Source organism: Salminus brasiliensis, chromosome 11, assembly GCF_030463535.1.
Source record: "Salminus brasiliensis chromosome 11, fSalBra1.hap2, whole genome shotgun sequence".
Taxonomy (NCBI): domain Eukaryota; kingdom Metazoa; phylum Chordata; class Actinopteri; order Characiformes; family Bryconidae; genus Salminus; species Salminus brasiliensis.
The window spans coordinates 17,720,253-17,745,037 of NC_132888.1; the positions used below are offsets into that span (position 1 = coordinate 17,720,253).

A 24,785-nucleotide genomic window follows, 5' to 3' on the forward strand; every position below is an offset into this window, starting at 1 on the left:
TTAGCTCGTTTTGTCTCTTATTGCACGAGTATACTGACTATATTAGAGTTCTTTAACTGTACAGAAACTGTGCGCACTGTGTTAATGGTTGATTTGACATCGTCACATGTAGCATTTCAACACAATTGGACCAAAATCTGTCAGAGATCTGTAGTCTTCTTGTAGCCAGACATGGGCAAGTGTGTTAAAAAGGTAATGTCAGAAAAAAATAATATACTCTTTGCACACCTTTTTACTGACATCTGCATGTAATGTAAGGGAGGAGGTCTAATCTAGTATGTTTAGCATTGGGCTGTGGAGTAGTGAAACTTGAGTGTTCTCTTGAATGATGGTGCTCCATCCAGTCCTCCAACAAAAGCAAGATAAACCCAGTAAATGAATGAGCAGGTGTCCCAATACCTTGGTCCATTTTTGGCATATGGTGACTATAGTGGTACTATTGGTTATGAACGCTGAAAAAAGAGGAGGAGGCTGACTTTACATGTGTCAAGAGGGAACATGTGCTGGTCTTCACCCTACTGTAAAGCCAGTAATCAATCTGAACCCTAAACGTAGCCAGTGAGTGATGTGCTTCATGTGCAGGGGAAGCATCTGGGACTGTGGTTAGGAAACTGTTACATTTATTGCGATACCTTTGTCTATGCAGGTTGGGTTTCGCCATTTTGCAGTGGTGTCCGAAAACAGAGCAGAATTTTCAGTGCACTACATAAAGTATCCTAGCAGACATGGAATATTCATAATTCACCACATTGTTTGATTTGAAGATTCAACATGCATCATAACATCATAACATAACATACGCTCATAACAAGGTGTCCAACTCTTGTTGAATTGTCCTCTAGATCTTCACATGTAGGAGATAGTGAATAGGGCACAGCTTCAGACAGATCTTAGGTAATTGTGAACATCCCTAACCACAGTGCGGAATACGGAATTACCCTGAATTCATCCAGAACTGCTTGTGCTCTGTTCACTATCCCCTACCTGTGACAATCCAGATTACTTCATAGAGAACTGTTATAGGGACTAATTCATTGCTGTGTGGCAACAGAGTGTGTCTTCCTCAAAGAAACTGCACGTAAATCGTCAAAACAAACACCACACGATTTCAGACTTTATATCCCCTGAAGGCATACTGGTTCACTTTAACTATTAAATGTGTTCACAATTCAAGCTCTGTGGCAGAGTTAGCTACCTTCTAAGTTTAGCCATGTGACTCTTCTGCTGCGTTCTCTTTACTGGCTTCCTGTGGCTGCTGCCAGCATCAGATTCAAAACTCTAGAGTGGTCACCTCTATGCCTTAAATGTAAATGTAACTGATGCTGGCCTACAAAGCCAAGTATGGGCCAGCCCCTCCGTACTTCATGGCAATGGTCCAAAGCCGGTGAGTACCGAGAGCCCTTCGAGCTTCCAGTATGGCTTGGCTTGACCCATAATCCCTTAAGCATCCAGGCTTTTTTTCTGTCCTGGCCCCGAAGTGTTGGAACAAACTACCTCTGGGTGTCCGAACGTCACCCATCTCTCTTCCAGAAGTACTGTCTGCACTTGCTGTCCTTTGTATCTAGTAGCATCTACGCTTAGAGGTATCATTTGGATCCTAGATCTTGTGAAAACTAGCTAAAGGTATATTTATTCGGAGTAAACAGTGAAGTACTTTTGTAAGTCGGTCTGGATAAGAGTGTAAAAAAAAGAAGACATATCAGGTTAATCATTAACTGCACTGCTGGGTATGTGACTTAGGAGCATGGTGACCTGACTGTTGTACGGTGTCTCACTGTTTTCAGCTATTACTGGCCCAGCAGGCTAAGTGTTACGGATGGTACAGAACCTCAGAACCTCAGTGTGTAGGATCTGACTTGCTCTGCTATGAAACTGAACATTTATTACACTTGATTTTGTACTTTACCACTAACCCAACCCTATTACATGCATATGCCGTAACCATGCACTAGGTATGATAATGCAACAAGATCTGTATTGTTCTAGAAAAGACTACAGTTTTCTACAGTAAAAGAGACCAGGAGGAGGATTTAGTTAGTCGGCTTTATTGATCCACTTAACAATGAAAGCCGGTCATTTGGCTGCTTAACTACACCCAGTCATCACCAGAGCAGATTCTTGCATGTCTGTCAACCTTCAAACACAATTTCTCTTCATTTAAATGTAAGGTACAAACATGTAATATGCATAGTCTCTGCATAAAGGTTATGATAATCAGCTATGAGGGCAAAATGTTAGCTCAGGAGAGGCTGCACAGCTTTTCACTCACTTCCCAAAGCTTCTTAGCCACAGCATCGTCCCGAGCCTTGGGATGAACTTTCTTTACTGAACAGTTGGAGAAATATTGTCCGCTCAGGCCTTCAATGCCCTCCTGCAGGGCGCAGTGTAGAGTGGTCTGGGCACCGGCCTCCACATCCTTAGAAAACAGGGCTGAAATAGGTTTCAGCAGCTTCCTAAGCAGTGGGTTTTGGTAGCGAGTCAGTTCAGTACTGATAACCCCTGGACAACAAAAACAAAAGATGTTTTAAATCAATTCCATACCCTTTATGGTACGAATACATAGAATAAGAACTGTGAAGATCAACGTAATACAGTAACTAAAGAACCAGCGAACTGTACTTATAATGTAGAAATGTTTTAATGGATAAAAGGCCACACTGAGGAATGGAATAATGACCTGGATGGAGGCTGTAACAGGTGACTTTGGTCCCTTGAAGTCTCTTTGCAAGCTCGTGTGTGAATAGCACGTTGCACAGCTTGCTGTTGCTGTATATCTTTGTGACGTCAATGACAGAGTTGCCTGTTCCAAACTCTTTGTGAGCACTGAGGAGGTTGAAATCAAGGCTCCCAAACTGATGAGCCACAGACGACACGTTAACAATTCTACTTGGACCACATTCTTTAAGTCTGTCCAGCAACAAATGAGTCAGGAGGAAGTGGCCGATGTGATTGACTCCAAACATCATGCCCAGGCCATCCTCTGTCCTGCCCTGCATATACACGCCTGAAACAAAAACATTGCATGAAATAAACTGGTGGTGGGACAAGCACTGCATTCAGCCAACCCTTACAGAACAAGCCAGTTAAGCCAGTACACCCTTACATTTACATTTACATTTACGGCATTTAGCAGACGCTCTTATCCAGAGCGACTTACAAAGTGCTTTGCTATTTACCCAAGAAAACCTCAGCTAGTTAGAATAGACTAATAATACAAAAGATACCTCCAAGCTTAGACATTGCTAAACACAATACAATAAGGCGACCATAGGACTATTCGTCCAAGTACTCTCTGAAGAGGTGGGTCTTCAGTCTGCGTTTGAAGACAGCGAGCGACTCGGCCGTTCGGACATCCAGGGGCAGCTCGTTCCACCACTTTGGTGCCAGGACAGAAAAAAGCCTGGACGCTTGTCTTCCGCGGATTTTGAGGGATGGTGGGTCGAGCCGAGCCGTACTTGAAGCTCGAAGGGCTCTTGGTGCGGATCGGCTTTTGACCATTGCCATCAGATACGGAGGGGCTGGTCCGTTCTTGGCTTTGTAGGCCAGCGTCAGGGTTTTAAATCTGATGCGGGCAGCTACAGGAAGGCAGTGAAGAGAATGCAGCAGTGGAGAGACATGGCTGAATTTAGAAATGTTGAAGACGACCCGTGCCGCTGCATTCTGGATGAGTTGCAGGGGCCTGATGGTGCGCAGAGGGAGACCAGCCAGAAGAGAGTTGCAGTAGTCAAGTCTGGAAGTGACGAGAGACTGAACAAGCACCTGGGTGGCCTCTCTAGAGAGGAAGGGTCGAATTCTCCGGATGTTGTACAGAAGAAATCTGCAGGACCGAGTTACGTTTGCAACATGACATGAGAACGATAACTGATCATCCATCACTACACCAAGGCTTCGGGCTTCAGTAGAGGGAGTGACCAGTGAGTTCTCGAAGGTGATGGCAAGATCGTTTCTTGGTCCAGCAGTTCCTGGGACCCTTAAAAATAAAGGAGCTTCAGATCGTTCTTTGAGCAATGCCATAGAAGAACCAAGAGCTGGGCAATATGACAATATTTCGTTATTGTGGTACACAATACGCCTTTTTGAGTGTATCGTGAATATCGCCAGTGCTTAAAGAGCACTGATTACCTGCACGTTTCATTACAAAGAGTGTAATCAGTCTTATTTAATTTCATTTAAAAGTACTCAGTATGGAAGAGTAATAGTTTTTTTTTATTACACTGTTGGTGCATTTTGTCTACATAACATTGATATTGCAAGAAATATTGTATAAGGTAAAATATGTCTTTAAATATTGTGATATAAAATTTCACCCAGCTCTGAAATAACTACTTTTGTTTCTATACAGAATTAAGTATGGAGATGTGGAGTGTGAAGAACCTTTTTTTAGGGTTTGAAGAACCATCACTTGATGTGAAATTCTATAGAAGAACTTAAGAAGCCTCTTCAATGGCATTGTTCAAAGAGCATTTTAAGTTTAAGTATTAAACATTTCAAGTTCAAGTAAGTATTTACTGGTGCTTCTTTAATCAAAGAAACATTGTATATGAGTAAAATAAGTTGTATCATTGTCTGTAATGGTAATGCTAAATGTTAGGGATGCAGATGTATATCAAACATGTGGACAAAGTACCCCTGTACCCCTTTTGGCATGCACTGAGGCTCAGAACGATACAAAAACAAACAAAGAAAAAAATCATAAAGGGTCTCCAACAGTTTGATCCACTGTCCATGAGATTGAGCTTGTAGAGACTGTGTGAATGATGCTAAAAAGTGTGGAAATTGAAGCCCAAGGTTGCATGTTTCCTCATCTGCCTTAAGTGTGTACATACAGTCGTTCATTATTCAAATTACATAATTTTATCACTAAACACGTTAGGAATGCAGGAATATCCCACGCCAAACACTATTTACTCCAGAACAGGGAGCACTCTTGCTTGAGGCTAAGAATATTAGGCTAGATTTTAGAGTTCTTGAAAGTGCCTGTCCATTATTAGATGTTTGAGGGTTTTGGAGTTTTTCAATTCTTCTTCACAAAACAAACCAAAGAAACCCAACAACTAGTTCTTTGACAGTCCTGGGCTGTCTTGCATGCGCTGCTCTTCTGAGGTCTATCCTCGGATTGTTGAGGATTTTTAGGTCGGGAGACTGTGAGGGCCATGGCAAAACCTTCAGCTGATGCCTCTTGAAGTCCACTGTCCTTTTGTAGAAGACATTTTTTTTTTCAGCTTTCAGACATTTGATGTATCATATTTATGTAGGTGTCACTGCACAGTAGAACAGTGCACCACAACTCCAGATTCTGATTAATAATCCTGAAGGTGTTTTGCATTCAAACAGGGATTGCGGTCCTCCGCATTTAACTCATCTGGTAGTACACACACACACACACACACACACGTGTTAGGGGCAGTAAGTACACACACACCCAGAGCGGTGGGGAGCAGAGAGGGTCCAACAGTGGCAGCTTGCAGAGCCCGGGAATCGAACCCACAACCCTATTATCGATATCCCCGCTGAGCCACCACTGTCCCCCCAGTAATGAATGTGAATATTTTTGACACCTTTGGGTCTGAGACCTTGATAGGAAATCAAGTGCTGTGCATGGTACCCATTTCCTATTCTCAAATTGTACAAAACAAAAACAACAACAATATTAATAATAATAATAATAATAATAATAATAATAATAATAATAAAATATAAAAAGAAGGTAAACTGCATTCTGCTGCCAGTGCTGGTGAAAGCTAGCCACAATAGCGGGTAGCCTCTCACAGGTTCCCCGCTCTCCTGTTCCTGTCAGTTCACGTAAGGTGACTTCTCAAAAATAGGGTCAGAAATATTGACACGAACCTACGTGCCAGCTTTTCTCGCTCGTCATCTTAACAAACACCCAAACAAACATGGAGTCACTTTCTCACAAAAAAATGAGCTAAGTGAGCACTGCTTAAAACAACTTCGCCGAACCTGCATTGTTGACGAGGATGTCCAGGTTCTTCTCAGTCCTGAGGAAAGTCTCAGCAAAGGAGCGGACAGACTTCAGACTAGCCAAGTCCAGCTGCATGAACACCACGTTACTGCTCCGGCTGTCCTGTGAATAAGCCCGGGGTGGAGGTTTAATTCTCAAAACTGAGCTGATAAGCTAACGTTACTTAAAGACGGGGGGTGAAGTAAATGTCTCACTCTTTTCACGATGGCTGAGGCCGCCTCGCCACGGATCTTGCTTCGACACGCCAGAATCACCCGAGCTCCTCTTCTGGCCAAATCCACCGCCGTCTCCCTTCCGATCCCGGTGTTACTGCCTGTGTGAACCACACAGGACTTCAGCAAGCACAAGTGCGAGCGACACCAGTGCTAGTTTACCCGCTGAAAAGCCACTTACCAGTAACGATGACCGTTTTACCGTGAAGCTTCGCCCTGCTGGTGCATCTCGCTCCTGCCACAAACTTACGAAGTAAAACATAGGCGGCTACAACGAGCCCAACGACCAGGATAAACGCAGACATGGCTGGTCTGTTGACCTCTCCTAGTACATTCGCACACCTTCTGTGACAGAAAAAAGGGAAGTCTTAACCAGACAGGCGAGTTAGCCTACAGTTTACATTCCTACCGATCTGCCACTCCGCCTAACGACGTTACTACAGCTAATCCAGCTTTTCCAGTCCCAGCCTGAGCAACTGCCTACCATCTGAGAGACATCTCAACAGTTAGTAAGCCAGCATGAGCCTTATATATACACACATATATACCCATCTCACTTGTTCATTTTCACCAGGTAAACCAATATAACACCACAAAATTTAGAAATAAACATTTCTGACATTCAAAAACAAAACCAAAAACAAATCAGGGACCAATACAGTCACCTTTCTTTACGATGACACTCAAAAGCCTTCCATCCATAGATTCTGTCAGTTGCTTGATCTGTTTACGATCAACATTGGGTGCAGCAGACACCACAGCCTCCCAGACACTGTTCAGAGAGGTGTACTGTTTTCCCTCCCTGTAGAGCTCACATGTTATGAGGGACCACAGGTTCTCTATGGGGTTCAGTTCAGGTGAACAAGGGGGCCATGTCATCACCTTACTGGCCAGCCACGCTGTGGAGTATTTGGATGCATGTAATGGAGCATTGTCCTGCATGAAAATCATGTTCTTCTTAAACGATACCGACTTCTTTCTGTACCACTGCTTGAAGAAGGGGTCTTCCAGAAACTGGCAGTAGGTCTGGGAGTTGAGCTTCACTCCATCCTCAACCCGAAAAGGTCCCACAAGTTCATCTTTGATGATACCAGCCCATACCAGGACCCCACCTCCACCTTGCTGGCGTCTGAGTCGGAGTGGAGCTCTCTGCCCTTTACTGATCCAGCCTTGGGCTCATCCATCTGGCCCATCAAGAGTCACTCGCATTTCATCAGTCCATAAAACTATAGAAAAATCAGTCTTAAGATATTTCTTGGCCCAGTCTTGTCGTTTTATCTTATGTTTCTTGTTCAAAGGTGGTCGTTTTTCAGCCTTCCTTACCTTGGCCATGTCCCTGAGTATCGCACACCTTGTGCTTTTTGATACTCCAGTAACGTTGCAGCTCTGAAATATGGCAAAACTGGTGGCAAATGGCATCTTGGCAGCTTCACGCTTGATTTTCCTCAATTCATGGGCAGTTATTTTGCGCCTTTTTCCCCCCCAACACGTTTCTTGCGACCCTGTTGGCTATTTGCCATGAAACGCTTGATCACGCTTCAAAAGTTTGGCAATTTCAAGACTGCTGCACCCCCTTTGCAAGACATCTCACAATTTTTGACTTTTTAGAGTCCGTCAAATCTTTCTTCTGACCCATTTTGCCAAAGGAAATGAAGTTGCCTAATAATTAAGCACACCTTATATAGGGTGTTGATGTCATTAGACCACACCCCTTCTTATTACAGAGATGCACATCACCTGATTTACTTGATTGGTAGTTGGCTTTCAAGCCTGTAGAGCTTGGAGTAGGACAACATGTATAAAAAGGATGATGTGATCAAAATACTCATTTGCCTAATAATTCTGCACACAGTGTATAATCTTATTTTAAAAAGTTAATGTTGAAAAATGTTGGGATGCACTAGGCTGCCTGTTTCAGTTGCATATCTGCCCATTGGAAATGAATTCATTTTAGTAATATCCAAAATATTAAAGGAGCATCTATGTGCACTACTGAGCAGTAATATGTGTTTCATGGAGCGGAAAATATGATGAGTAGTTGGCTGTAAGTATTGTAATGGTGCAAAAAGTCACAAGCCGGAATGAAAACCAACGGAAATGAAATAGGAGTAACAAGGCTATTTTTAAAACTGAAAACAGTTTTACTGCCTTCCATCTGAGAGACATCTCAACAGCAAAGGTGTCAAAAGTATTGACACATTCATTACTCAGGTGGATGTGTAGATGTGGACGTGTTGGGGTTTTTGTGGCACAACAGATAACACCTCTACCTACCTTGTTGGGGTACTATGCTGTGCCAAACCAATAAGTCCAGTCCTTGGGCAAGACTCCTAACACTACAGTAGCCCACTTCTGTTGTACGAGTAACCTTGTAAGTCACTCTGGATAAGAGTGTCAGCTAAATGCTGTAAATGTAGATACTACGCTTAAAAATTGTGCAAAATGTCCCAAGCCGGAATAAAAACCAACGGAAATGAAATAGGAGTAATGAGGCTATTTTTTTTTTAAACTGTCAGGAGTAGAAAGCACAGATAATTGTGTGAAAATGTAAAGACTAGAAGTAAAAAGTCGGCTGAAAATAATCATACGAACCCACCACAATATGTGGTCTCAGGATCTCCCCCACAAAGCCTGAATTTTGGCTTTGTCTGCAGCTTCAGACGTCTTTCAGTCTAGATGCAGAAATCTCTCTTTCAGGCTACATCACTAGCAATTTATGCTGCATGCTTTACTTTGGGGTTTGAGATCACTAAAAACTCCTGACCCAATCAGAGTAAACATTCAGGACCAGCGTAAACACCCTCAGGACTTTTTTGGGGTGAATTACAGCAAGTCATGAGCTGCTCACACATTCTATGAGGAACTGAGGTCATTTGTAACAGAAGTCAGTTGTAGCACTGCCACTTGCTCCAGTCGGAAATATGCTGTAATATATGGTGTAATGGTGAAAGTCACTCTGCACATGCTCAGTAGTGTCCTTGTCGTACAGGCCACAGAAGAACAGAGCAGAAGTGAATATGCTTCTATGATTTAATACAACAGAATTTGTGTTCTAAGAGATGTTTTGGGGTTTAGTTGGGGTAATTTTTGACTAATCAACTGAAAAGGGCTGTGGCAAAAGGCAAGGATTGTCTCAGGTACTGGGGTTCCTAATGCCTATTGGGGTTCCTTAATGACTGATTACTGCAAGTCACAAGCTGCTAACTGCCACTTGCTCCAGTTGGAAACGTGCTCCAGTAATGTAATTCACTCTACACATGCTTAGTAGTGTTCTTGTCCTACAGGCCACAGAAGAACAGAGCAGTGAGATATTGGCAACTTTTGACCACCGCCTCAGAACGGTTGCTTTAAAAATGTATTTGAGTACAGATTACTGATCACCTAATATAATAAAATTAAAGTATTTGTATAGTATAGGATTTTATAAAATCAAGTCTTTTCTCAACCTGTCCCGAACAGTGGCTGTTCTAGCTGGTATGGTGCCTTGGGCAAACACCTTCCCGATGATGAACTACCTGCCATTTTTAGTAAGGCATTTAATAAAACATCATTTGGGGGTTAAAAAAAGCAAATTTGGGTAGCCTAAGAGGAGTTTTGGTGGTTAGTTAGGGTAGTTTGTGATTAATCACCATCATGATGTCATATAAACTAGGCTGTCTCAGTTTTGGGGGCTCTAGCTTTTAATGGTTAATGACTGATTAATGATTAATGACTGATAGTTGCCACTCAGTTCTAAGGTGTGTGGTTAGTGCGATGTATTCAATAGAACCAATTAGAGCGTGGACCAGAAACGCTGGAGTTTTTTTTTTTAATATTAGCTTGGCCCAATGTTTACAGCCTTGACTCAATCACAAAGGATTATAGCCGTCAAAAAGGCCTACACATACTAATCCTTACAACCTTGCAAGCCTGAGAACAGCCTTAAAAACAGCCCTGAGGCTATATTTCAGGTTAGTTGACATCATGACGGTGATTAATAAACACTGTGTGGCAGCATATGGGAGAGCTTCCCTTTCCACACAGAGCAAAACCGTGTGTTAATTTGATTTTTTAATTTTAATTTGAACAAGTCTCTACTATTTTCTAGAATTCTCTCTGGGTAGGGCTCATTTAACACAGTGTTAAAATTGTTAAAACTGTTTTAGTGTTGATCTATAGCTACGCTGGCAGTGTTAGAAAAGAAACACTGAACATAGTTGTTTCAACACTCACCATATGTCAGTTATATCTTTTGGACAGTTTTTATTTTTTTTTGGGGGGGGGGGTATTTATGTAATTATCACTGTAACTTTACCTTCAGAATGGAAAGTACTTTTAACTAACTTCTAAAGTTTCATTAATAGGTCTGCAGAACAAGCAGTAGCTTGCTTTTACAGCCAATAGCACAGAACCCAAGCATGCATAAGAACATCCTTGGGGAGGTAGCCAAGGGGGAATTACAACACAATTATGGTTAGTGAGAGGGTGAAAGACACAATGCAAACAAGTGGGTAAGGTGTAAAAAAGTGTGGGAGGAGCCTAAACTAATTATCCTCATCATCAACACCTGCATCTGTCATCAGTTTTAAGAACGTTTAGAGCAAGGTTAGAGTAGATAACGCTAGACATTCAACCTTGTTGGTTTTGCTGTGCAGTCACACTGCTTGCACCAGCAGTAGTACCTCTATCTTTCTGCTCCTGAGGCCTTCATTTCAGCAGAGGCTCAGAAGTTCAGGTCACATTTTCTTTGTAATATTAGGATGTAAAAAAAAAGTAAAATAACAATTAAATTTCAGTGGAAAAGAAACTTACATAATTTTTTATTTAGGTTTCTAGAGAGAAACACAGTTATTTTATAGATTCTTCCTGTTTTAATATAACTTAATTTCATTAAAAAATAGCATTCTTCTTTCAAATCTTCATTGACAAAACTCAGACTTACACACAAGAGAAGGTAGCCTGGAGGGAACAACCACACACATTAATGGTGAGTGAGAGGGGCGGACACCCCAATATGCAAATTCAGGTTTCACAGCCAATTGGAATGGTGTGACTTTTACTCAAAACAGAAACTGCACTGATGTTGGATTTAATCATTTCTCTTTTAATCAATTACAGGTCCCTGTAACTGAGTCACCTGTGCTGTTTTAATAATAAACACTGACCTGTAAGGTTAGTTTGGGCAATACAACCTCTGTAAAACCTACATCTTTCCCATTGGCTCCTGGAACCATCTGCACCATTTGCATACTGGGAGTGTCTGCCGGACTGATACTCACCATGTGTCGTCGTTTCCCCAGGGTTCTTCTATTTTCAGATCTTTATATGGTTCCTTGATATATTGCTAATTGCTAATTGTTTTTTTTATAACATGCTGATGTTGATTCTCTGCCAACACCAGTCTGGAACGGGACCTTTACTGGGTTAGGTTGAAATTAAGAAAATTGAGATTGGATCTTGATGGTAGCCAGTCTATATAGGGAAGGTATAAAGTCTGCTTGATGACATGCTGTTGATGTGTTACTGATGCTCTCTTAAATGTTTGTTAATAATCTACAATGTACCACTCAAGAAAAGTGTCACCATTTATTATTTTTCACTAAATTTCAGTTAGAATATTTGACTTGAATTTTGCAGGTTTCGATTGGCAGCCATTTTCATTGGTCCTTTGATTATTTGTTAACACTGTTTTAATACTATTAATCCTTTTCATTGAATGAGTGACAGATTTAGATATGGGCAACATAGGCTTAGAGGTATCTTTTGGTCTCTAGACTATAGAGACTAGACTAGCCAAGGATATTTTCTGTAAGTCACTCTGAATGAAGGGTCTGCTAATAAATTTCCTAAATGTAAAAGCAAATGACACAGAAGACTTCCTAAAGTCTGCCCACTTGCATGCATCTCTGACTGCATCAGAATCATAGTAAATAGGAAACTTCCACTCTTGGAATGCTTCCCCTGATTCTGCCTGATCTCCTGTTCATGGCATCAGAAAATACACTACCAGAGCTGATTAACTCATGGATCCACATGGCTACCAGATCATCACTGCAACAGAAGTCAAAATAGCTATGCTGAAGTTGGAATTGCCATAAAATGGGAATACACAACACTGTTTTACTAAACTTCTTAGAAAGTGAATAATAAAGAGGTTTTTGACTTAAATATCATACTAAACACAGGTTTAATACAGTTTAAAGGGCGCTTATGGGAATTTAGTTACATTTAATAAATACTATTATTATTGTGAATTCTATTATTATAATATATTTCATCTTCAATTGTGTTTTGAACCTTCATCACTGTGGCAATATTATGGAAAAAATGCTCAGTAAAAGTCTGAGAGACCTATTCCACCTTTACATGCCAGTTTGGTTTGCTTTTGAACAGAAAGTCCAATTTGATATAATTAATTAATACTACAAACCTTTTATCACACTGTTATTACTTACTTGTCAATCTAAGCTATTTGTGGTGGAGATGGAGAAGTCAGTGGTGAGTTGACACAGACCTTAATTTTTGGCCAGTGACGCATTCAGACTATGTTTGAGCCAACGGACTCAATCACTCATACTAACTTTCCTAACCCCCCTTTGCATCTCAATGATAGATTTAATTGGCGTGTGAGGTAGGCATGTATGATTCCTTGAGCAGAACTCTGGTGCAAAGACATACAGTTCACCCTGGCCTAAAAGTTGCCATATAGAAGGTGACTGAGCTGTATAAGCCATTGTTCTGCCAAGTCTGATTGATAACCTTGGTTTACAAAATGTACTTGTTGCAGCATGATGCAGTGTACACTGGCATTGGTGGCGCCGCAGGACGTGGGGTGTGGGTTCCCTGTCCTCTACTGTCTAGGGAAGGCTTTCTACTAGATTTTGGAGGAGCACTGCTATGAAGATTTGATTGCATTCTATGACAAGAGCATGAGTGAGGTCAGAATGTTGGATGATCGCCGCCCCACCTCATTATCCCCAACTCCCTAACTCATCCCAAAAGTATTGAATGGAGCATCATCATCCACAGTGGGAGGGTGAAAGGTTCTTGGTTCGTCCTGGCCTTCATTGCAGCTAGAACAGCCACTGTTCTGGGCACGCTGATGTGTCTGCTTACTGAGAAACTATATCCAACATCAGAGATCATCCACTGCTCCACAGCTCAATACTGGGGGGGGGGGGCTTTATATACCCTCTAGCCCACGCCTGGCATTAGGCATGGTTCCATAGCTTCCTATTCTAGTGGCAGTGCTTCTCTACAGGGGCTAGATAAGCTGTGTGTATGAGTTTGCACATCTGTGTCAGAAATGGGTGCAACTTAAAGTAGCTGAATGCATTCATTAGAAAGCGTGTCCACAAATTTTTGGACATACAGTGTACCATACTCTTTTCCACTTAATTCAGCTTTTTGTTATAATCTATATCCATATATCTGTTCTAATGTGAATTCTGCACATTTATCCTGCAAACGTTTCCTCTCTCTGACATCTGGAAGCATAGAAAACGGAGCAGAGGAAATTATAAAACATGCATATGTTTATTTGCCAAAAGTGTGCATGTTATACATACAGTAAATCAGTGGGATAGTTTGTTTAGTTTCCAAAATAATATTGCCGTACCATCATTTTTAGAAATGAAAAAAAAAAATTCCTTCCTTCTGTTCTACATGTTTCATCACAGCCTCTCTGTAGTTGTGTAGCAACAAGACTGGAACAATCAAATAAATAAATAAATAATAATAATAACAATCAATCAAATAAATAAATTAAATCTGAATACAGCGAGACATCAATTGACTGGATGACAGTCTTTCGGATTCCAGTAGCTTGATTTTGTTCTGTTGGCTCCGTCACCGGATAAAAACTGTACAAGCACTGCTGCTAGGCCACTGCTATTTAATCTCTACAAAAATAAGATCATGTTCTCCACACTCTTTGCAGCGCTTGTGGAAGTTCTCAGTCACTGATCGGGGAGATATTTACAGCAGACCAGGAGAGGAAAATGACCGGGAGGCCAAGATGAACATCGGACAAGATGAGAGAAGATCAGAGGAGGTCACAAAGGAAGTGAGAGGTGCTGGGGAACTTCCACAAGGCAAAGAAGGCCTGGTGGCCCTCAGGGTGGATGTCAGCAGTGTCTAAATGGAGACTTCATACTCTCTTGTGTCCTGTAGATGATGAAAACACACACACACATACATGCACATTTAGAAAAGCAGAGTAATACAACCAAGCTTAAGGTTTCATTGTATTCATTTTGACCTAATCTAAGCAAGAGCAACGTCAATCACACTAATTACATTTACATGCACACCAGTGCTCTGCTTTTCTAAAGCCTGAACAACACTGCTAGTCTTTAATTTAAGAGCCCATGACATGACAGAGGGGAAGCTTTCCTTTAAACTGTTGAAGGCTCATTACTTAAGCTTGTAAAAAAACTGGTGACATCTGGTGGACAAAAGGACAAACAGCAGTTGAACGCATTCAATGTTGCAGAACGGCTCTAGCCTAAACTTCCATTAACTTGAAAATGTTCTTTTTTTTAAAGCAATGGTAGGTAGTTTCAGTTCATGGCAGGCCTGTGTCTTAATGGCTTTGGGCTGTTCCTGACTATCTCAGTCAATTAGACTGTCCCACTGTACTGAGTGTTGGTCCATCCAAGGTCCATCCAGTGCTGTCAAATAGACCCTTTTTATGTGAGCACAAAGAGGCTCCCAGCTGTAGTCAATCATAATCACTAACAGGAAGCTAAGAGGCCTTTGTGTAAATTTCAGCAATTTTACCATGTGCGTATTTCAGAAAACCCCCAAAAATGAAAACTAACTTCCTTAAATTAAGGAACACTCTATTTTTTTCATACAGAAGGCTCTTTATGAACTTAGGTGTGTCATTCACAAAGTAAAATTCAGACCAGGCAGGTTTGTCTGCATTTAAACAGGATGATAAACTGACTACTCTTCTTAACCAAATCCTGGGAATGTCTGAGCTGTTGTGTGCATGTAAGCGTAACTACTGATGTATAAGGAGAAGGAATGTAGGAACCAAAGCCAGTACAGATGGAAATGTAATCTGAAGGAAGAGGAGAGGAAGAGATGCGAAAGGTAAACAAAAGACACCCATTACACCAATGGTCCCAACCTGCTTTGCTCCAAAGGGGCGCTATTCCACTGATCAACTCTCCTTACAGGCTTTGTCATTACAACAGTATCCTATAGGGAAGAATCGCTGGTGTCTGGGGACAATGATCGGTCTCTGTTCAAACACGAAACCGTCAAAAGAAAAAGCAATGCAGAGGTCATGAAAATCCAACTTAAGCTGATGGCGCCAAAAAAAGGCCCACACATTAAAAGAGAGAACATGTCAAAAATGTCAACACTATGAAAAAAAAAATCCTAAAAACACAAAGATGTGAACAGGGATGACGTTTTCACTTGACTTCACAAATCTCCCAAGACTAACTCAGGTGGGTGTATTAAGGACATGCTGAAGACATTGTCCAGCAGGGAATACACACCTCAGATTTCGCTTGTCTCAAAAGTGCTAAAGGCTTCCAATCGATTTAAAAAAAAAATAGTCAACAGATTATCTCCAAAGCCAGCATTTCTATTCACACCTGGTAGAGGTGTTGATGAGTCCACTTTTGCTGCAGATCTACTCCCCATTTGATTTAAACACACACACACACACACATACATACATTGATACAGTGCTGTCTAGAGTGCTGCACTGGAGTGTGTCATGCACCACAGGGAAACGTGTCAGGAGATGATTGGTACAAACAGCAGGTGTGAATTAACTCCACTTCTGACACCTGGCATAGACCAGTAGCCTCTATCACACGGGCTTCAAGCTAATGCTTTTGAGGCCAGTCAGACACAGGCCTGTCAGACACACTCACCTCACTGTTCTTCAGGGATGCAAAGGGATGGAGGGAAGGAGAGAGAGAGAGATTTAGTCAGCAGGTTTAGAAATAAGAAAGAGCAGTGGAATTGTAAAGTACAGTTACAGTCTAAACTCAAGCATGTCGTTCACCACCAATTCCATATTTTGTTACAATTAAAACGAATGGACATGAAATCTATAATAGAAAACTTTTTTGAAGGTAAGAAAATTGAAACAGTCTTCAAACACTGTTAAAGTTGCAGAACACACTGTTCACTCTTCGGTCCATGCAATACATATATGGAGCCTATGCTGTAAAAACAGGCCATTTACAAATTCACTGTTTCCATATTTTCATATTTCTACCTATGTAGCCAACCATAGTTCAGCCCTGCCCATTTATACTGCAGTTCCCAGGAGAGTTTCAGCTCTGACTGCATTTTGAATGAGGCACAATACAACATTGTATTTTAAATCTGACTTAAAGATGCAGTTATCGAAACCTGACGTCTGTTTAATCCTAAGGGATATTGAATATGACTACTTTGTATGACAATTTTATGTTTTTTTGTATTTAATTTTAAGTGGAGCTCAAGGCAAAAGAAAACATTTAAAAAGTGTAAGGCAGATTTAGGATAGGGGCCCTTTAAGCAACAATTCTGTTTTTTTTTTAGTTTTTTTTTTAGATTAAATAGCTTGTTTGTATTCTGACAAAGGGCTGTTTTTAATATTTCACAATGTACCCTTGATTTAAAGAAAAAAAAAACCTGAAATTCAGATCTCTTAAAACTATTTTTTCTCTTAAAACTTAAAACTTCAAAGCTCCTCTCAGCATGAGCAATGTTTCAGAGACTATAAGGGGAAACACATGTCTGATATAGGTAAAACCAGCCACTACCTGTCTTTAAACTGCCACTGATGGGGCATGACCAGGCAGTCAACACGCTCTGAGGAAAGCGCCGGGTCCCCAGCTTCACAACATCATCTAACAAATGCCTGTGCCGCCCAACATCCCTTTTAGAAGAGAGTGCCATCTACCCACTTGGAGAGAGCACGGCCAGTTGTACTCTTTCGGACTCCGGCCACTGATGCCAAAGCAGCAGCATGGCTCCGAATTGTAACTCAACAACAACCCCCGAGCCATAGTGGCAGCACAATAGCACTGAACCCAATTCAAATTAAAAGGATTTAATTTATTATTTGCGCAAAACGGCGCCCTTCCTAGCGGCGTATATAATTGTGCACTTTCAGTGAATGGACTCCAGTTATTTATACACATGAGATTTAGAATGGCTCTTCCCTCATTCATGACGAGATGATGAAGGCGTGGTACTCTCTACTTCCTTTAAACTCCAGAACGTCAATTCACACCTAATTACATGTGTGAAACGAGTCTGCAATATGGCAACACAGCTGGTGTTTTAGGAGCATAATTTCACTCCAGATGTGCGCTCAAAGAAGTGGAAACCTGAACACAACTTGAGTGGAGAAAGAATCTCTCTTTTCTAGGTGTGGCTGATACATTATAGGAAGATATGTTAATTGCCTCTAAATATGAACACTGAATTATTATTGGGCCAATAATTGGATATCATTATATTTGAGGACTACTTACATACAGTCGTGCAAAAAAACAGGACACCTCATGAAAACACTTGTACTGAGAGACAGATGTGATATAACTAAACACTTACAACTAAAGAAATGACTTAAGAATCGTAAAATGTGTAAATTGTAATTAATTGAAATACTATTTACCTCTGAGAAAAGCCACATTTATTACCACTTTAAATGACTAAAACTAGAATCAGGTGCAGCACATCAGCTGCAGATGATTAGAACATCATTAGAAGGGGTTTTGGAGGAGCCTGTCTTATTTAAACCTCAGACATTTAGTTTTGTTTGCTCTTCAGTGTTGAAGTGAGTGGTAGTACCATGGCCAGATCCAAAGAGATCTCAGAGGCCTTCACTAAGAAGGTTGTCGATGAATATAAGTGGGAAGGGATTTTAAAAGATCTCAAAACAATCAGAAATAAGCCGTTCCATTGTCCGTAAAATTATTTACAAGTAGAAAACATTTAACCTCTTAATCAGCCTATCAGCTCGTCCTAACTGACCAATGTTCTAATCATTGCAGCTGATGTGGTGCACCTGATTCTACTTTTAGGCAATAGCAGTAATGAATGTGGGGGTGTCCTAACTTTACCCTCTCAATTGTTTACTGTTGCAAAATTGCAATGCTATTATTTACATTTATACATTTTTAAGACATTTTTTCAACTGTATGTGTTGAGTTATATTACCTCCATCTCTCAGTATTGTTCCCCAAAGATCAAATATCCATATGTTAAAGAAAGACAAACATTTTTCAAATGTCTGCCATGCTAAATCTACTCCCATCAAAAAGAAGAGCTGTTATTGTGAAATGGAAGTGTCTAGCAGCAACAACATCTCATCCAGAATGCGGCAGACCGTGCAAACTCAGAATCCCAGAGCGCACAGGGTAGGCCGAGTGCTGATGCAAGCACTGCATAGAATCGTCTATCCTGTGCTGCATGACTCACCACAGAGATCCAAACTACTCATAGCAGGAGCATCGGCACAAGAACTGTGTTGGGAGCTTCGAGAAATGGGTTTCCACAGCCGAGCCACTGTAGCAGTGGAAACAAGTTTTCTTCAGTGGTATATTACCTTTTACTTTAGGAATCTGGTTTTGGTGGATACCAGGAGACGGCAACATACTGGACCATATAATGCCACTGGACCATATAGTGTCTGCAACACGTATTTACACTTCTGCAGAGGTACGCGTCAGGCTTTGCCGTAGGGTATGCGGCTATGCATGGGCTATGTGTAGGCTACAGCGTAGATTCGACGCAGGAGCAGAAATTGCCCTTTAGTATCAGTAAAGGCTAATGTCAATGCTACGGCTGACATTAGAACCTGCTGGACGATGTGTGTTTTTCTACTTACTGCAGTCTCGTAGATGGGATTTTCAAAGGCTGACTCTCCTCTGATCTGATCGTACTGTGGTGTTGCCGACATGGGCAATCGAAGAGACTTCCCCTGCACCCTGAAAGAACAGTAACAGCAAATACTGTATCTATCACTCATGTACAGGAAGAGTGAAGCAATCTAAACAGCTCTGCTAACAGCTTCTGGCAGCCTGTTAATCCAGCTTACCTTGAAAAGTAGAAGTACACTGACATAACAATAAGCATAATTATAGCCACAGGGATGAAAATGGCGATGGCCATGTTGACTCCTTCCATGCTGAAATCTGTCCTGGCGACTGAACAGAAGGAATAAACGTGTTAGCATAGTTACAGTTACCCATTGGATTGTGCAGCCCTCAAAATCATGACCATATATAGCTTTTGGTCTGCCAGAGCATTCTACTATTAGAAGTCTTGACAAATGTGGTATAAAGGGTTCTTTAAAGACACAAACCTTTTTTGTTAACATTAACATATTAGATCAATTGAAAGGTTCTTCACACACACACACACACACACACACACACACACACACACACACACACACACACACTGTTTCTGACAGACATGGTTGTTTCTGGAACCAAAAGTGGTTCTTGTATGGCACTGCATAAAAAAGTGCATTAGTAGTGTATGCTCATCCAGATGGGGTATCACTGTTGGCGGCAGCACAGTTACCCCTACTTTTATTAATAGAAATACATATCTAATCTATAAAAGTAAAAGCTCTTACCATCGAGTCTGCGTTCATTTACATACTCCAGTGCTGCTGCTGCTGGCAGGAGAAAGAAATGAAAGATTTTGAGAAAAAACAGGCTAATAGACTCCAGGATAATTATTCAGTTATGAATCTTTGGGCTTCTTATTGAGCAATTACTATGAATAATTCACTACTTTAGAACTAATATGTCGCCACATAACAAAACCCTGTATATACAAAATAGAAACTGTATATTAGAAAGGAAAAACATTATTAACTTGTATTTGTGTTTATAAAAGGTTTTATATTAAGACTGTTTTTGGACTATTTCTGCCACTGCACTGTAAAGGATGGCTGCAATATTAAAATGGTTAAAATGTGTTTTGCTATAGCTGCAATAATATGTACTTAGTATATGTTGTTATACACTCAAAAAAGGGGTTTTGGTTTTACATAAAGGGTGTAAATATGCTGGTTTGACACATCAGTTGCATTTTGCATTTAAACATGAATGCATCTTTTTTTTAAACCGAAATAAATTAGCCGTTCATAATATTTCATTATTATATTGTAGACAAGATTAGTTTCGTAATTTGTTTGGCTTTCGCACACAAGGTCTGTCCTGGCATGGCAATGCCCACAATTAATTTTATTGGCTGCTGACAGTTTGGGGCTTGAGAGTGCATTTCTGGTCTTGGCTGATAAAGTTAAGTGCCTTGTGTTTTGGCAGTGCAACCCTGATTAGTCAAACACACACTTTTCCCATTGGCTCCTGGCACCATCTATTTGCATACTGGGTGTGTCTTTCCACCCTCACTCACTGTCGGTGTGTAGTCATTCCTCCTAGACTATCACCTCTTAGGTATGCACTGGTATTCTATGTAGTGTTTGATTGCATGCCCTCAGTGTTGAAGGCTGCAAGAGCAAGCTAATGTTTTTTCTGCTGCTAAATAATCTCTCATGAAGTATTAAAGCGTTATGTTGTCAGCATATGTGAAGATAACTGGGTATGTTTTGTTAGATAAGCACAAGTATATATGCAGCAAGGGCCACATATGTGTGTGTGTGTGTGTGTGTTCAGAGAGAACAATTCATTTGTCTTTCTAATATATTGTTGTATATGTAGTTAAAGTATATATTTTACTGTGCTTTACTAAGATGTTGTAGCTAATCAGACATACAGACAGGTTGGAAACAAATAATGCTAAACGACAGTGTTCCTGCTTATGAGTGTGCGAAATAAGTACAGTCTAAATGTTCATATTTTGACAAAAACTGAGCTATGGATTTAATTTTTTTTTATTTAAAGGGTAAATGGGATTTTGCCAGTATTATATTAATCTTGTCTAAGATAGCAACAGTTGCTATTAAAGAATGCATCTGTGGCCTAGCTACTGGATAGATTGACTTGTTGTAAGATGGCTTGTAAAGATAAAGATTTACCTCTGCATACTGGGGGTGGGTGGCTCCATTTGGATGGGTGGCTGGGGACACAACGAATAGTGGCCTCCCCGAAGAGCTTATAGCCACTGAGGCAAGAAAACCGCAGTGTCTCTCCAGCCTGATAGAACTGCTTCTCTGATACCTGCACACCAAAGGCTGGGGTACCAGGATTCCTACATGGTTCATAGGCATCGGCTGTAAAGTGGAGAGCACACACATCGCACATACACACAAATAAGTATGCTTCTATCTTTATGTCATCAGCCTGCTCCCTAAAGTCTTTATAGATGCAGTAAAAGATACTTGATCAACTGGATTTTAATGAAAGTGGCACAGACTGGTTCTGGAATATTAATCTCTGAATCAAAAACTCCCTTGAATACCAGCCCTTTAGGAGTGTAAAGGAATATAAACAGTACTCACGGATGCATTTGGGAAGCTTCTCGCTCCACTTAGGGCCGGTGGAGTCATGATGGTAGCAGGAGAGGAGGCTGTTGCCAGACAGGGAGTAGCCTTTGTTACAGATGTACTGTACTGTGGAGCCCACGATGAGCCGAGGGCCAGACATTACCCTGCGGCTGTGCTCCACTGTACCGGGGTCTGGGCATGACAGCACTAAGGAAACACACACACAAACAAGGCAATGTGATGTCCTTCATTCTGAAGTTTTCCCTTCTTTAGTTTTCCATAGGAGAGCCAAATTGAAAGCTGTATTCACACTAAATGGGAAAAATCTCTTTTGAAAATGAAGAGTCAGGCTCAGATTAGCCAATAGGAGAGGAGTAGGTGTGCCTGGTAACATCTCAGAAAGGCTAGTTTTATCTGTTGGCCTGTACAATACCAGTCTGAAAACCTTGACCAATCAAAAAAATGTTTAGCATGGAAGCTGGTGTCAGCCCAACTTGGTCTTCCAGGTTTCTTGGTACCCGTGTTTAAACTGTAATTACAAATCCCACTACAGCCATCTAGAAACATGTATTTTTAGACCAGCTCAGAGACACAGAACCTGCAATTGAAGTGAAAGAAGCATAGGGTGCACAAAGTGAGATAATATTACATAGATATGACTGGAGCAAAGCTCCATAGTAAAGTAGCAGTAGTCCAACCTGGAGCAAGTTTCATAAAAGCCTGACACCTCTGTTTAGGCTTTCATATGGAGCTCTTCTGTCCCTAATTGACTGATGTCCTGTCCCTAAATTCAGCCATGTCACTCCACTGCTGCGTTCTCTTCACTGGCTTCCTGTAGCTGCTTCCCGCATCAGATTCAAAACCCTGACTCTGGCCTACAAAGCCAAGAACGGACCAGCCCTTGCCAGTACTTGATGGCAATGGTCAAAAGCTGATCCGCACCGAGAGCCCTTTAAGCTTCGAGTATGGCTCGGCTCGACCCACCATCCCTCAAAATCCACGGGAGACAAGCATCTAGGCTTTTTTCTGTCCTGGCAGCAAAGTGGTGGAACGAGCTTCCCCTGTGTGTCCGAACAGCAGAGTCGCTTGCTGTCTTCTAATGCGGACTGAAGACCCTCCTCTTCCGAGAATACTTGAACGAATAGCAGAGTACTATGGTCACCTTATTGTCTTGTGTTTAGTAATGTCTAAGCTTAGAGGTATCTTTGAACTATTAGTCTATTCTAACTAGCTAAGGTTTTTCTTGGGTAAATAGCAAAGCACTTTGTAAGTCGCTCTGGATAAGAGCGTCTGCTAAATGCTTTAAATGTAAATGTAAATGTCAGTTATGATTACACATTGACGGTGACTGAGGGTGCAGGACATACCCAATATGCAAATAGATGATACCTGGGACCAATTGGAAATGTGAGTTTTACTGAAAAAAGAAATAATTAAATGAGAAAACATTAGTAAAGAGAGAAATGAGTAAATCCAACATCAGTGCAGTCTTTCAATTCTGCATTGCCCAATCACTATTAATATGCAAACAGCAACTGACTATACTCAATTATTATAAGCTGATTCAACCTAAAGCTCTCTTTTGAATCTTGAAAATTATACCAAATATTTTCCTAACTTCAAATAGTTGAGCAGCTTTAACAACAACAGACAGACTTCACGTTCGGAGTGAGGTAATAGTGGAGAGCAAAACTCAAAGAGGAGTGATCTTATGTGACATCATGAGGTCACATGATATTAAATTAGTAAAATTTAATAGTAAAATTATTGCTTTTTAAAATTTCTGCTTGAACCAGAAATCATGTTTTTCAATTAGACCAATAAAAAATACACTTTAAATGAATCACATGCTCATTTCACTTCTTTTTCTGTGCACCAGAGCATTGAAGGAAAGTCAGAAAGTATACTTATGTTATACTACACATACAATATTACATATTATTAATACTACACGTATAGTATCACGAATGCCTTCCACTGTTGCAATCTGACTTCATATAGAGTCACACTGTGAGGAAGTGCTTGTAGGGTAGAGCCAGTTTGGGAAAAGCCTAATGACTCAGACGTACAGTACTCAGTTCCTCCAGTAGGTGGCATTAAAAGACCATCCCAGAGCTGAAATGACAGCACAAAGAACACACTCATCAGACCAAATTATCCACGACTTTCTCATCTGCGCTGGAGAGACTGCAGTGTCAAGATGAAAAATTTAATTGCAAAACCTGTTTTTCAAACTAATTTATAAGGAAATAGCTGTTAAAACCTGACAGGACTTTTCAGTTATTTCTCAATATCATGCGCTTCGATGTAATAAATGAGCCTCCTGTTAGCTGTGATTTATCAGTCCATGGGTAGGATATTTATATAGACATTCTGGCCTCAAACCACACAACCAAACCTTTTGGTAATCAGTCATGGCTGGGGCAGACTCAGCGGTTCAGTGGCTTGGAAATTCTTCAGCAGACTGGTAATGTTTTCTGATTGAATGCATTACTATGTAGCCCAGAGGCCTGGGGATATTTCATAAAGCAGGACATCAGAGTGAAGCTTAATAATTTAAGCATAAGGAAAGTCCCTGAATGCATTCCCCTATTGAACAACCTTGACATTGGCTTAGTTTATCTGTATGACTGGTCAGTGTTTACACAGCTTTATGCATTGCTATACATTTTTGAAAGAAATATACCAATGTTTTCCATCTAATCTTTATCTGCCAGTAATTTATACATTCTTTACAAAAAACATAAACAAAAACAGCTGCCCCGAAACACACTCATAATAGAGACCAGTGGATAGTTATTTATAGTTACATATGTTGTGTTTCTTTTCCTTATATAATGTTTTTACCTGTTAACTTTTACCTTTTTACATTTTAATGTCATGTGACCTTATGATGTCACTTAAGATCACTCCTCTTTAAGTTTTGCTGTGCGCTATTACCTCACTCCCCACACAAAAGTGAAGCCCATCTGTTTTAGACAAGAACTCTTCAATGAAGTCTGCTGTTATCTTATCATTTTCAGATTCAAAAGGGATCTTTGAGTTAAATCAACTTATAATAATTGAGTTTAGTCAGCTGCTATTAGCGAATGGACTGTGATTGGACAATGCAGTAATAAAAATTGCAAAAATACACAAAAATAGAAGCCACACTAATGTCAGATTTACTCAGATTTCTCTCATA

The 24,785-nt window shown here is 40.7% G+C and overlaps 2 protein-coding genes across 5 annotated transcripts in view; both read right to left on the reverse strand.

The window, feature by feature from the left end:
• Window positions 1–2,029: 2,029 nt before the first annotated feature.
• dhrs13b.1 (dehydrogenase/reductase (SDR family) member 13b.1) lies at window positions 2,030–15,539 on the reverse strand. 3 transcript variants are annotated; one of them, XM_072692031.1, is made up of 7 exons: window positions 15,478–15,539; window positions 7,868–7,889; window positions 6,377–6,427; window positions 6,178–6,296; window positions 5,962–6,085; window positions 2,678–3,004; window positions 2,030–2,499 (listed from the first exon to the last, which is right to left on the reverse strand). In XM_072692031.1, the coding sequence occupies exons 1-7, from the start codon at window positions 15,529–15,531 to the stop codon at window positions 2,240–2,242; spliced, it is 957 nt and encodes a 318-aa protein (XP_072548132.1). In that variant the 5' UTR covers window positions 15,532–15,539; the 3' UTR covers window positions 2,030–2,239. The 3 variants fall into 3 exon arrangements, with proteins under 3 accessions (XP_072548132.1, XP_072548130.1, XP_072548131.1); XM_072692029.1 differs by lacking the exons at window positions 7,868–7,889; window positions 15,478–15,539 and adding an exon at window positions 8,792–8,901 and having other exon boundaries at window positions 6,377–6,540; XM_072692030.1 differs by lacking the exons at window positions 7,868–7,889; window positions 15,478–15,539 and having other exon boundaries at window positions 6,377–6,605.
• A 392-nt stretch (window positions 15,540–15,931) lies between these two features.
• The window catches only part of sez6b (seizure related 6 homolog b), a 251,581-nt gene continuing 242,727 nt past the window's right edge, over window positions 15,932–24,785 (reverse strand). Inside the window, exons 12-17 of one of the 2 annotated variants that reach the window (XM_072692028.1) lie at window positions 21,617–21,808; window positions 21,194–21,388; window positions 19,784–19,822; window positions 19,238–19,346; window positions 19,028–19,127; window positions 15,932–16,079 (exon numbers count right to left, since the gene is read on the reverse strand). In XM_072692028.1, the coding sequence (XP_072548129.1) occupies window positions 16,023–16,079; window positions 19,028–19,127; window positions 19,238–19,346; window positions 19,784–19,822; window positions 21,194–21,388; window positions 21,617–21,808 (692 nt within the window). In that variant the 3' untranslated portion in view covers window positions 15,932–16,022. Of the gene's footprint in view, window positions 16,080–19,027; window positions 19,128–19,237; window positions 19,347–19,783; window positions 19,826–21,193; window positions 21,389–21,616; window positions 21,809–24,785 lie in introns of both variants that reach the window. The other variant, XM_072692027.1, reaches the window with a different exon arrangement.